Source organism: Hetaerina americana, unplaced genomic scaffold (assembly GCF_022747635.1).
Source record: "Hetaerina americana unplaced genomic scaffold, ioHetAmer1.1.p SCAF_3, whole genome shotgun sequence".
In the NCBI taxonomy this organism is placed as follows: domain Eukaryota; kingdom Metazoa; phylum Arthropoda; class Insecta; order Odonata; family Calopterygidae; genus Hetaerina; species Hetaerina americana.
The window spans coordinates 2,282,038-2,296,813 of NW_027286874.1; the positions used below are offsets into that span (position 1 = coordinate 2,282,038).

A 14,776-nucleotide genomic window follows, 5' to 3' on the forward strand; every position below is an offset into this window, starting at 1 on the left:
GGCTCTAGGCGTTGAGGCTTGGATCGTTTCTAATTAAAATGCAATGGTAACACAAAGTTGTAGATTCCCATTCTGATATTCAACTTGTTTTGTGTCTGAGGGGAAAGGCATCTGAGATGAATAAGAAATTCTTCAATGAATTGCGCTTCACATAGTTGACCAATGTTTGTGAGCATCCAATAAAACTCACTACGGAATTTCTCTGACATTGCAATTTACCGACAATTTCGGTGATCGAAATTTTCACCTCGTGTTGGATCGGGGTGAAAAGCTTACGTAGGTGTAGCATTAGGTCGTAATATAGAGATTTGGAATTCAATTACTTAATTAGGGTGAGATAACAGAGTCGGAAGAATATACCGGAATATCAGATAGAAATAAAACTTGGAATATTAATATGAAAGAGCGAGCTGAGGAAAATTGCAACGGGTAATTGATAGAAATCATTAGCGGTAATACTCTTAAATTATCGAGGAATTTTTTAAATAGGAGAAAAATGAAGAGCTAATACAAAATACTCATATTTGAAGAAAATAAGGTTAGGTTTGAGGAACTGGAGACTTGACCGCAATGTGCACATACCTCATACTGCGCAGGTGCGATTGGCGGACGGAGAGTCGGAATGGGGAGTTTTAGGAAAAGGAGTAGGGCAGAGGGTGTCCATCATCACCTATGCTGTTCAGCATATAAGTGGAGGAAATTGCTGAAGAGGAAGGAACTGGGCATAGGAATGAAAGTCGGTGGGGGATTCATGGAATTTGGTTTGTGGATTACCAAGCTTTAGTTTTTCCGTCAACCGAGGGGTTGCAAATATTTCTGAGTGCATTGGACAGTAAATGCGATAGGAAAGTTTGAAATGTTTGAAGTCTCCATGTTGACCCTAAAAAAATCCACGACCTCTCAATATCGATATTTATCTCAACTAATCTTCATTTAAAGCATTCGACCAGACAAATTAATTTTCCATTATTTCACTCACTCCAGCAGTTCCTTATTCAAATTTAAGCATACATTTTGTTCAAAACACTCCTCAGCAGAATAAAAAAAAACTATCGCAGATTATAGAGGAGCATTCCGTCACCAGGGAAATCGAAACCCACTATACAATAAAATAAATTTTCAAAGAATTTCACATCCTCTAGTTATCCGATTGGTAAAAAAGTTTTTGATTTAGAAGACATTTAGTAATTATTGCTGACGAAAATTGATGTGATTGTAATTGAATTGCTTCACCCAATTATGAGTACATATATACTTTAGCGGTAATTTTTGGGCATTGTGGACGCCGCAGGAATTAAAAGGACTAACCTGCAAAATAACTCTTTCCTATTAGAAAAAACATCTTTAAAGAAAATGGGGCTCACAGGCGAAGATGTGAAAGAATATCTCCAGTGCCAACAAATCAGGATATTGGAAACCGGTCGGCAGTGGGATAGCCAATGAATCGTAATAGGGATCTAAAGGAAAGAAAACGGTGGAAGGACGACTTTCATTGAAGGCTGCCAGCATCGTTAAGGAAACTTCTGTTCAGCAATCCGTGCACGCGCTAGTCACAGGATGGAAACGAAACATGTCCATTAGACATTTTTTTCTCGGAAATAGCACATCCTCAAGAAAGCAAGGACATCCCTTTTTTCTAGAGAGTATGGGTTTGGCTTCCAAATTCTTTTCTCGGCGAACTGATTAATGAACGGAGAGTACGCACGTCGCTAGGCGGAGGAAGAACTAACTCATTCGCGGTGAATGCGGCGGTATGCGGTGGCCGCTGTAGAAGTGGTGGGTCTGCGCAGGATGGGATCAGGAGGGAGTTCTGCGGTGAGGACACGAAATGGAAAGAGCGGGAGAAAGCCGAGAGCGATCCGCACATCCCAGCTGAAGAAACAATGATTGCGATACAGTCACGCTCGATCAGACAGTTTTTAAAATCGCACATGGCTACTTTTAAATGCATAACCGTTGGTGCAATTGGATTAATGAATTTACGGAGACTAAGCAGGTGAATGATTTATTGGATCATAAACAATGCCACCCAAAGGACGAATCTAAGAATTGTGATTACCTTCGAATCGAACCAATTAGTCTTGGTAGGATATGCAGTTATTTATTGTTGGCATAAATGTGACGAAGCAAACTGGATTCTAACGGATGGATTAAGAAATTACAGTAGGAGTTATCTTTGACGAAAATTATTCCCCTCGGATAAGTGCGAAGTTTTTTTTCTGGAAAGGTCGTCCAACTCTTTTCAAAAGGGTTTTCTTCCTGTTTCAAACAACATCCTTGCTTTCTTGGCGCTACACTTATCATGAATTCTGCAGCGTTTGCCTCACGTTTTGGCTTGGGCAAGAATCCATTTCTGCATTTTGATTTCTAATCGAGACTGACTAAATATTCACGGAGATCACGAAAACATGAGCCGTGAAAATGGAAACATATGTTTCTCATACATCCTCGTTATGAGGCGATTGTCGAAGGTGCGGACATTGATGGAAGAAGTCGAAAGCTATCGGTACGCTAAGGGCCTAGGTTTGCTTTGGTTTGGTGCAATCCTCCAGCTGCTCGCGCCGCCTGGAGCCTCCGGGCGTAACCACGGGTATTTGATTGTTCCAGGTTAAGCGGGCCCCAGCGAAGCCATTGCGACTCTGCAGCAGCCAAGCCACCAGGGCACGCAAAGAGACCGAAAACGAAGTCATATGGACGTCGTTTGTTACTTTCGCAAGCGTTTTGGAGAATAAATTTAGTTGGTAAACATAAAAAACCAGAGGAAAAAACCGAAGGATAGACTAAATTATCATTGAAGGCCGTTGTAAATTGTGAAAAAGTCACATCATATGGTCGAAAAAAAATAATGGAAAAAATAGGTATTTAATTTGGAAACCAATTAATTTTAATTCTCTCAGGCTGAGAATAAATTTCGAAATGGCGAGAGTAGAGAATTATCCTCGTCTGCACACATTGCTTGCATCTTCTAGGATGCAGCAGCCTGCTGGCGAGGAGGAGAACGCTCAAGGACTCTGGAGTCTGGTCTCATATTTTCATTGCATTTTCCTACGACACCCCTCATGAAATCTAGCTTCTTTAAGGCCAACCCTTATATTTTACTGTTTTGTGTATCCTAGGAAAGATTTAATATTACTATTGCTACCAAGAATTTGACCTGTTCTAAAATGTTCAACCGGATCCCATCAGTTTTGTAATTTACGTCATGTTTATCTTATCCCACGAAATCAGTATTGTACATTTTCTGATATTTCATTTCAAACCTTATTTTATACACCTATCTAAATAGTTAGATATTAACACGCTATCTGCCGTTGGCCTTACGTCTCTTAACATCACGGTGTTACCCGGAAATAATCTAAGATTGCTACAAACTTGGAAGCTTCGGTCGTTAATATGTTATAAAAGAGGAGGGGACCTAAGCAATTCCTCGCTCCACTCCTAAAGTTACGTCTGCCTTTAATGTACTCAATCCATCAACGACTGCTTTTTTTATCGTTGGGTAAGAAGTCTCTAATCCAATTAAATACTTTCTCGTTAATACCATAATATCTTTGTTTGGTATCAGTTTCTAACGAGAGCTTGTCGAAGGCTCTCTTCAAATCTTAAAATAGCAGCATCTACTTGTGTATACTTTTCCTTCGATTTCAGGATACCATAAAAAATGACTGCAATTTGCTTCGAATGCTCTACTTTTCATTTTCCCGTTCAGGTTGTAGCAATGTACATACTGTTGTGCCAGGCTATTACTAACGATGATATGTTATTAGATTTTGCAGGATATCAATTTTGCAGAAGTCGTCCTGTAATTAATAAATTAAATAATTAAAAAAATATAATAAATGGCGTGACTCGGGATTTTGGGGAAATTGTACAAGCCTCGTCCTAAATCGGAAGGACGGACCATAGAATGGAGGATAAGAAAATGTTGAATTGATGAACGGGAAAGGTTTCGGAATTCCCTCTTGAACGATTTACTGCCACGACACGATAAGAGAGAACAAGGTTTTGGAAGATAAATACAGATTTCCTCCTGCAGGGAAAGGAAATTGCTCCCTTACGAATGATGCATCAATCATAACCGTCATATTGGACATAGTATGAGATGAGCTCCATCCTCACGTATAAAACCAACCACAGGGTTTATTACTGAGTAGATGGCGGGACAGCCCAGATGGCAGATTAGGTTTCAAAACTCTGGTGATGACTATGATGACATTCCCACCTGCAATCGTATCATTTAGATTTTAGGTGTGATTAATAACTTTTAAATCTTACCGGGAAACTGACATTTGGGGCAGAGGAAGAAACTGACTCCCTCTTATGAACTTGGATATTCTTACGTTACGTGCCGTAAAGGCTTAGTTTGGAGTGAGATATCGGTGACCAAAATTCAGATGACCACTGTCATGGATAATTCGTTCAAAAGGGCTCTAAGGAAAAGAAAATGAGGAAAATAATTTAGCAATCCTGACTAGGAAAGCATTAAAATTGTGGGATGAACTTAAGCAGGTAGAACTTAATTACGTAGAAGAAGGTGATAATTTCACTAATGGTATTAAAATGACAATTTAGATAGTCAAAAGAAGTTTTACGAAGTGGAGAGATATGATAATAGGAAATCTAATTAACAATGTCAATAAAGTACTTTACTTTGTATGTTATGTAGTGGCCTGTTACGACTCGGAAACTTGGTCGTTGTGGCACGAGGATAAGCGCAGGTCAAAAGATTTTAAGATCTGAGTTCAGAATAGGATGAAAAAAGTGAAATAAAGGTAAAGAAAAACAAACGAAGAAATTACAGACATGCTAAGGGAGGAGAGAGACAGTTGTTGGGAGAAGTTATTCTTCTTGGACTTCCATTGATCCACCCACGGCTGGACAGCGTGAATATCTTTCTTATATAGACAGGATGAATATCAGAGTGAATCTCATATTAGAAGCAGATCTCTTTTTGCGATGAATGAATGAATGCATTAAACTTAAAACAATTGAATTAAAACATACTCAAGTTCTAAGAAGGCTAGTGCATTGTCTAATATTATTCAACCTATTTTCGTTCTCCATTTTTCGTCCCGCATGCGTGGAAACGTATTTTACAATTGCATACAGATGTGAATTTGAATGAATTTGTCAAATTATTTCCAGCGATCGAATAATGATACCTCTATCGGCAGAAAGAATTTAAGCAACAAATTTAATTTTTGATACTGTATGCCTGGTGTGTGAAATTACCCCCTAACATACACCCTAGCGGTGGCTTTCAGGGTGCCCTCTAAATGTCTTTTCGGAAAGTACACATGCAGGAATTATTCAAGTACATTGCACCCCAAGGGAATCTATAAGGTGTATAACATTTTCTGCGTCATGCACGATAGAAAGAAGTAGAATTATTCGAGCTCCTCCGTTATTAATTCCTCTGCAAGGAATTGTCGAGGAATGAGAAAATCCCTTGCAGAGGAATTAATAGCGGCGCCACAAACTGGACTGTTAGGCGCCCCGAGAGTCATCGCGCCCCTCGGGCGACGGGCAAAGAAAACACTTCTCCATCCGTATACTTACCACACACCTGTCTTCAAGGTGGGAAGTCGAATGAAATACCAGTGGCTACGACCACCGCGCGCACTGTATTGCGAATTTTCAAGACTGGTCCTATATTATTCCATATACAAGTATAATCTATGATAGGCATCCTTAACGCCGCTCCCTTTAGGAGTTGATAAAATTCAAACTTAACTCCTTCCACAAAATCCTTCTCTACGTATATTCTTTCTCCTCAGTGGCAGTCATACACTTGTTCACTCATGCTTCTCTATTCCTGAGACTCTCCATCACCTTGGGAGTCTAGTCCGGGGGTGGCGAACCTATGACACGCGCTGCCGAAGTGGCACGCAGAGCAATAACTTTGTCACGCAGAGCTGAGAGGGTGCTACGGGCAATTCCACGGTGATCATTCGATGGGCTGGCACGCGAGGTACAACTATACCCTTATCATGTACATAAACGTTGGCACTCAATCACCAAAAGGTTCGTCATCCCTGCTCTAGTTTCTCTTCAACCACATACGATACACCCATTCACTTTCACAGCCTGTCCCTTCATCTCTCCAATAAACAAACTCTTATTTCATTAACACGGCCATCATTTATTTTTTAATTCAATACGAAAAAAAATTATCAAATTACTCAGGGTCTTTCAGTACTCACAACATGGCGCACTGGGAACAAATTTTATTGCTGTTCTAGGATTTAACGAATATTATTTTCTTTTTGAAAATTCTTTCCTAGCATTATTTTTTATGAAAACATTCTAATGGCTATAGGTCTATGGCACTGAAGCAATTAATCGGGTTCCGTTCTGGTGACGATGTCCTTGATGATAAAAACGATTTATTATTGATATTTGCCACGACTAGGGACATCTGAAACGGAATTACCAATATTTCAAAGCAATATCATCAATTCCAAGTAAAAGAATCAATGTGTCAAGTAAAAATATTAAACGTCTCCATTTCTCAAGTCTGCTGAGCAAGCGGAGACACAGACTCTCACACCGGGACCATTTGGCATCATCAGGCTTAGCAATCAGTGTCTAGCTAGCAATAGAAATACTGTCTCGCCCGTGCAAATATTTTGGGAGGCCTCTGCCAAGCACGACCACTAACGCGCACTCACTAATCAAAATTCTGATGAAAATAAATTGACATCTACAGACTTTAAATGGTTTGAGTACATAATCAGATATTGCCTCAAAATTCCAATTTTCAGTCCAAAATATGACACGCATTCCCGTAGGATGGAGAACTAAGATAATGTGTATTCTAATTGAAATTTAACCGGAAATGTATAAATGCTTGACGCTAGAATTTTTCTTAATAAATAGCACAGTTTCAGGTGTAACATGGTGAAAATCCTTCATGATGAAAGAAGACACTTTGCTCATCTACATAAAGTATTTTTATTACGACCTAGGTTTCGTTACACCGTAATATCTTCAGGTAAATTTACCTGAAGAATTACGGTTACGAAATTCCCTTGTAACAGAAAAGTACCAATTTCTATGTACGTTTGAAAATTGAACGAAAGAGTATAAATGAAAATTTAAAGATATTCCAAAGTGTGAGTTCATTTTGGCCATGAAAGAGTGAAAATAAAATTCAAATGAGACAGGAAAATTGTTGATTAAAGGCGTGTCTGTAGGAGCAAATGAAAATGATATCGCCATCCACTTAAGTATCAACAGAACAACGCCCATATTAATACACCACAGTAATGCACGCACTAATCTACCAAAACAAAGAAGGAAAACGTATTTTGCACGAGCCAGGTCATTGCTCACCAGGGTTAAATATTCCATCTCTGCAATGAAGTTTCAACGAGTAGACATGTAGTGCTTTAGAGCAAAGTAATTATTACAGAACTGGAATCCAAAGGCGACTCATCCATTATATGTTTTTGCGGCCGCGTGTTCAAGAGACGGTGAACAGGAAACGCAGTAGATTTTGCAGCGAATAAAAAACAATATTTAATTGATCGCTAATCACGTGCAGTAGCGACTAAAATTTGTCTTGAAAGAAATTATAAACACGCCCCCTCAAAATCACGAAAGTATGGAAAGCATTTCAATCTCAACAGAAGTATTCACACGGGTGTAGCAATAGTTAAGCAGTATTAATGCATACATCAATGTGTGAAGCAGCAGAAGTGATATTCCGAATCCCGCAAGTTTAGCAGCACAGTTTTTTTTAAGACGAAACTGCCACAAATTGCCTTAATTTTTTATATCACGTCAACCACCATGCACATACCTTCCGGCCTCGCACTCATTTCCTCTCAACCGCCTCCGGCCTCAGGGCTTTATACTCTAGGCAACATATTCTTACTTTTGTAGTATTTTGGTATCCTAAAGGACCGCTTCGTTCAATGCAATATGTCCGCAACGTGTCCAGCTCTTCCTCTCGCTACAGAGAAGACGTGCAACACATTAAAATTGATTAATTGGAATAAAAAGTGATTGTATAATTCCACAGTATATCCTTCATGAAGAGAAACCCCTCAATTCGATCTCATCAATGAGCATAGCACCACAAATACTTGCTTATTTTATTCGATGTTGGTTAATTTTCAGCTACCTCTCATCGATATCCCTCACTATATTGACTTGGAAGGACCCGTGAACGTGATCGTGGTTGATGTAATTTCTTTAGTCAAAACTTCACGAATGTCACCGTCAATAGAATTTATGAAATCCGCGTCCATCGTGGACAAATGATGGCACCCATCTCACGACATCGTTGCCCTCAGATTGGTCCACTCCGTTCTGTCCTATTCATTGCTCGTTCCCTTCTCGCCTCTCCACCACACTTTTATCTTCCGCCCACCTTCATTTTCGACCGGAAGGTTATTTCTCATCTGACCTCCCTCCCCCTGTCAACCTTCGCTCATTCAACTTCCTTTTAATCCGGGAGAACTACGCACTCAAAAATTCACCTCCAATTCACCTTCGCATTCAATAATCTATGGAGGTTGGTCCACTGGGAAGAAGAACCTTACATATCCTCTACAAATTTCTCTAGATATCTTTCCAATTTAATTGCTCGAGGAGGTTCGATCAGGCGCGATGGCAAATTCGCACTCATTACCTCTCACTTTAAAGCGTTCACAAAAAACCCTTTGGTGGCAAATATTCATTCCCATTAACTCGAGAAAGCATCGCACAAACATGCGTACACGTACTCTATCGGGTGAGACGTTGACAACCCGGCAGTCGTGATTAATTTATTACGGAAGGCATTCTTTAAATTCCTCCATCGGTTTTCTCCCCTGTCTAATTCCAACAGTGCCCTGATTACCTTCCAAGTAGTTGAGCACCTTAGAAGCGTTCGGGATATGGGAGGAAAAACAGACTTGGCGGATGGGTTTATTAGGATAGGTGAAAGTGTTGAATACAGAGTGAGTGAAAATGGAGAAATTCTTTCCGTATGGAGATGCGGAACTGGACTCTGGCAGAACCGAAAACGGACGAATATGTTGTCACCTAGGCGGCAGAAGGGAAGGGAAGGCGGAACGGAAACGATAATGGAGAGGAGGGAAAATATTTCTGGATCTGGACGTAGATCGGTGGCGTGCAAAGGACACCGAGGGGATGGGGGAGCGATGGGAATGGCTCGGGTGGGGGGTGAAACGGCACAGCAAGAACATTTAAGGACCCTTCACGGGACAGAACACCAGCGAATATAACAAAAGGCGTCGCACCACCTCAGCGGAGCCACGCGACAACTTCGTCGCTACGATCCCTCAACAAACGAACTCCTTCGAGTCAATCCTTCACTACGATATCCTCGCGCGGCATGAATGTAACCACACACTGGCGGCACGGGTAAGGGCAGGGCCGGGCCGGGTCGGGCCCCTTCGGCAACCGGCGCTCGGTCCCTCGCGGCGAAGGGCCGGCCTGACTGACCTGTAGTAGTCCTCCTTGCAGTATATGTTCCCGCCGCGAGCGAAGCACGTCAGCTCGGAGTGGAGCGGCAGCTTGCACTCGCAGCACTTCAGGCAGCCCGAGTGCCACTGGCGGTCGACGGCGAGCAGATAGAAGCGGTCGCAGATGCGCCCGCCGCACCCGAAGCAGCATGCGGCGCCCGAGGCGTCGTCGGCCGCCGTCGCGGAGTCCGGCCCGCCCATGGTGGCCGAGGAACTCGGAGGAGGCGGCCCCAGGTGGTGGCCCCCGCCTCCCGCCGCCGCCGCCTCCGGCACCACCACGCGGCCCCCGTGGGGCGGCGGCTGCCCCCTGCACGCCTGCCCGCCCCCTCCTCCCTGGCCACGGCCCGGCCCCGGACCCGCGCACGCCGCCGAAGCAGGAGCTCCATCCGTGGGCCCCATGCCCCCATTGGGGCGACGATGCTTGAGCATCCCCAGGGTGGCGCGAGGGGGGGTAGGAGGGGGTGAAGGGGGAGGGGGAGAGTAAGAAGGGGGGTGGCGTCCCCCCCACCCACCCACTCACTCACTCACTCACCCCTTGGTGACGGCGAGGATTCGATCCGCAATACAGCCACCCCCACCAGTGTTGGAACACATACACACCCCCCCCTCCCCAAATCCCTCTCCCACCCTTCCGCCCGGACGAGGGAGGGACAGGGGCTGCACCCTGGCGGCCGAGCGGGGAAGCGCCCCAAAACGAGGGGGAGGAGGTGGGGGCGTGGCGGAGCCTCCCTCTCACCACTTCCCCGCCGCCGACGGCGTCGCTTCCCCGCCGTGGTTCGCCGTTCGCGGGGAGGGGGACGACACCCGCCCGCTCGCCCCTCGCCGCACTTACACGTGCACTTTGATTCCCACGCCAGGCCGCGGGGGAATTTCATGCACGGAGGGCGTCGGCGGCTGGGGGGAGGGCGCTCGGAGGTTCGGCGTCGTCCTCTCAGAGCACTCTCAGTCCCTCCGTCATTCTAGATGCAGCGCGTAGATCACGGACGCGGGACATCGCTCGTGGACTCGGCGGAAACGCACGCCGGGGAACGCAAACGTACGCACGCGATTAGCACCGGTCGCCGTTTTGGGCAAGAGGCATTAGAATGAGACCCTGACCGCGGTAGGCGAAGTAATTCCGGGGGTCTGACCAAGTCAAATGTAATTCTGTACCACACGCGCCCTGTCCCGTATTCACCCAGCAGGAGAGGGGAAAATTCACATCACCCTTGCAGACTCACGCCTACCTCTGCCATTCGGTTTTCCTGCGATAAGAAAAGCGAAAAGCAATGACGGTAATTGAATACCCATGGTACCTTAAAATTCCCGGTGACACCTTCCAGCTAGCCTCCTAAAGATAGTTGGGGAAAGTCAGGGACAGAACTTCATTGTGACGAGCTCGTCTGATATTCGAAAAACTAAACATGACAAGAAGCTTTTGTAGGAATGTCTCCTAAAAAAAATATTTGTGAACATTTTGATATGGGAAAAGATGAAGACGGTGATTCAGGGGGGAGAATGTAAAACAGTAGAGGAAGGGAGTGGAAATTGAAAGGTCGGACTGAAGGGAGACAGAGTGTATGCGGAAATGGAGACGGATTTAATGTAGTAAAGGGCGTCACGTTTTGTCCCGTTAGATGAGGCAAAGGAATGTAGTGGTGGTTAGTGTGCTTGTGGGCAATCAAAAACTCCCTGGTCTATTAGACTATAGCAAAGGGGAGAAATTAACTTCTTACGGACTTTTCTTGAAGCCTTAAAGGGTTTTTTACACCACTGCAAAAGGAAAAAGGAGGGAAATATGAAGATTGGCGTGGTGAATTACGGGGAAAGTTGATGTCTCGCCAGTAATTAGACACTAATCCAAAATTGTAAGACGCTCACATTTACACAGGGATTTCCCGAATTTGTTGGCGAGGAAATTAATTCTAATACCTGGGAGAACTTAAAAATACACACTAAGTCACCCTGGTTAGCCCAAAGTGGTTTAAGGAGAGATGTTCCCAACGTCAGGGACTGACTCTGGACTACTTCTACACCATATGTCTTTAATAGAAAGAGGCCGAATAGGTTTTCGAGGAAATTAATCCAGGCGCCATGGACCGACTTCGGATGAATAAATAATTCACACATGGACTCACACGCATTCACACACACACACACTCGTTCACTCAGGTATTACAGAGAATTAATGCCAAATCTAGGGACTATGAAGTGGACAAAACACTAGAAGGTCTATTGCCGTTGGCTATAACGGAAATAGTAGGGAATTAAGCCTTCTGTCAAAAGAAGGAAACAAATAGAAAATAAAGGGGGAAGGCAAAATAACACGATCAAACTAAGGGGAACACAATGGTGTCCCTAACTCGGCGCTAGTGGTGTAGCAATGGCAGGAGGAAGGACGTGGGGTAGAGGGTGGAGAGGGTGTGCTCAGGGGGACGGCTCCCTTACTCCCTCAACGAAGGTGTGGACGCTCGGGACGATCGGACTTGCGAATTACAATTATAATCATTTATCGCTCGTATTAGCGGCGGTGCAAGCAGGAAACCCCAGAAAAACGATGCTGAGGGTGGGATTTATTTTTAAAATGATATTTTTGGACGTAATTTGCTCCACAGCTGATTGCCGACTTCGTATTACTCCCCCGTGACGTCATATACGAACGCCATCATGCACGTGGCGGCCTTCCGTGGCGCGTTTTCCTTTTGCCGGTGCTGAGCAAGGAGTTTTTGTCCTGCTAAGTCAACTTCCGTGGACTCCCCTCCACGCTACTCCGCCTTCCCCCAAAACTATCCAAGGGTTCTGAGGTGACGTTCCATTCTTTTAAGAAACTTGGACCGATGCCGCCATATCCGCACCATCATCGAGAGTTCTACATCTACACAGTACCCTACAAGCTACCGCAAGGGTGTGTGGCGGGGGATGTTAGTTCCACCACCCGTAAAAGAGAATAAAAACGCATGCAATACCCACATATCCAATTTCGATCTACACCCAAAAAGTCGTATACTATATATTCATGCAAAAACCTTGATAACTTACTCGTATACAAAGTCATATACTGTCAACTAATATATACATGCACATGCATTTACGAATATACCTTATATCTATGCAACGTTAAGTCTTGTCCTAACTTGTAAATTAAATGCATTTAATATTTCTATGGTGATTTCGGTGTCTTACTATTATGAAATTGGCGTAAAATAGATTTGGCGTAATTATCTCATTTCCTGTGAAGAATGTGAGAACAACGAAGCCGGTGGCGGAAGTTTGTCACCAAGTTTGATATGTTAATCCTTGAGTAGAGTCAGAATTTCACGAAGTCAAAGTCACTAAGTATTGATTTTATCATTGGAATCAAGGCAAATTATGGCATCCAAACTAATATCCAGTAATCTCTCATTAGAGGAAGGGCATGATGTCGCCACGAAAATCCACGACGTCACTGTTAACCATGAAGAAGATCATGGTTTGGTTCTGTCAGATTTGAGGGGACTGGGGAACTGGATTCTACCCATTGTTGTCAAATTTTCCTCCTTCCCCTCGCCTCCCATTCGCTTCCTCTCACACGCCCTCAGGGCACTCGAATCCTCGTGGAAGTGTAACGCAGAAGCGTGCCTGCTCTAGTTCTCTCTCTTACTCCCTCCCCCTCCCTCTCTTTATCTTTCTCTTGGTGTCATAAAAATCCATGAAGTCACCCGAAGCTGAGAGCGAATAGAGTGCACTCATGCCCTTCGAAGCAGCCTTGCTCGAGGGCACTTTCGCCCTGCGAATTAGTTGAGCCAATGCCATTATCATCGCGTTTAAATTGTTCTTCGATCCTATAAAGTCAATGAAAATTGTCGAATTTGATTTTAGATGATTGCCAGAGGACACCAACCGCTCGAGGGGAAGCGGACGGTAGGAAGACGCGAGTGAGATGTGTGCGCGGAATATATAATGACAGGAGTGAGGACGAAGTACGCACGAAGAAGACGGGATTAGTGGGGATGGAGGTCTAGAACAAACCAAGTTACTGCATAAACGAATGAAACTCATCTTCGATTACATTTAAGGGAGGGAAAATAAAACTTTAAAAACACTTGATGTCAACCTTATTAATAAATAATTATCATTCACGAGACCGGACTATATAAATAAACAAAATAATATATATATACATAATTTAATATATATATAAACATAAACGCAGTAATCAACCCGAAGGTCGGTTTAGTAGGTGATGGTAGAGTTCCCCCAGTATTAAGCCGGGCATTAAGAAATTCACACATCAGGGTAGGGCGGCCAGCTCCTTTCCCTCTGCCGGTAATGGTTTCCCAGGAAGATCTGGTACCCGAAAAATCACATAGCTTGGGGTGGAGCTGCAGGTGCCCAGAGTACCTTTCCCGGGAATCAAACCCGGGACCCTCCGGTCAGCAGTCCAACGCTCTACCCACTGGAGTACCGCGACCCATGCATATATATTTATATATACATATATATATATATATATATATATATATATATAGTATATATATATATATATATATATATATATATATATATATATATATATACATCGTATATAAATGTGAAATAAAATTTTAGAAAATAAAGAAAACCCAAACGTCGGTATGGTAGAGAATGTAGATTATATGTATGATCTGCAATCTCTACCATCGCCTGCCAAACCGACCTTCGGATTTTCTTTACTTTCTAAAATTTCATTTCACATTAATCCGAAAACATCACTTTGGCTTTTACATCGGAATTTTAACAATGATATAACAATTACGAAAACTCAAGCTCTAAATGGAGAAAAACCCACCTAGTCAGTAATCGAACCGCGACATCTGGGCTAGCAGGCGAGAACGTTCCCCTGTCGTCACCGGAGTCAGCCGGAATTATCGATTTATCCTATATTTATGTATGTTTAATTACATATATTTTGAGAAAGTCTCACGGATGTGAATAGTAATTTAAATGAAAGAGCAAAATATAGCTATGGACGGACATTCAAACGACATTTGAGTTCGGAAAATCGCATAGTAATTATATAAACGGCTGTTAAAATATCTGATATACAATAAAATAAGAGATAAGTTTTTATGCGCTTTTGCGTAATTAACTAAAAACAGTGTACTCACAGTTTTATGTAATCACCTGGTGTGGCTGCAGTCCAAAGATGGATATAGTGCTCCTAAAAATATATATTCTTTTGGCTGGGCTCCAATATCTTTGAGGCTACATTATAAAAGAGAAATTATACTTCTGAATGAAAAGAAAGTACACAGTGTTTGATTAGTTCAAGGCAGAAAAAACGGAGGGTTTCGCGGATTACT

General features: G+C 43.2%; 1 protein-coding gene across 1 annotated transcript in view; it reads right to left on the reverse strand.

Moving 5' to 3' along the window:
- The window catches only part of LOC139691038 (LIM/homeobox protein Lhx9-like), a gene marked incomplete at its 5' end in the record, with an annotated part of 42,538 nt that extends 32,585 nt beyond the window's left edge, over positions 1 to 9,953 (reverse strand). The window contains 2 exons of the mRNA XM_071588758.1: positions 9,457 to 9,658; positions 9,920 to 9,953. Coding sequence (XP_071444859.1) covers positions 9,457 to 9,658; positions 9,920 to 9,953 — 236 coding nt within the window. The remainder of the gene's footprint in view (positions 1 to 9,456; positions 9,659 to 9,919) is intronic.
- Between the last annotated feature and the right edge of the window lie 4,823 nt (positions 9,954 to 14,776).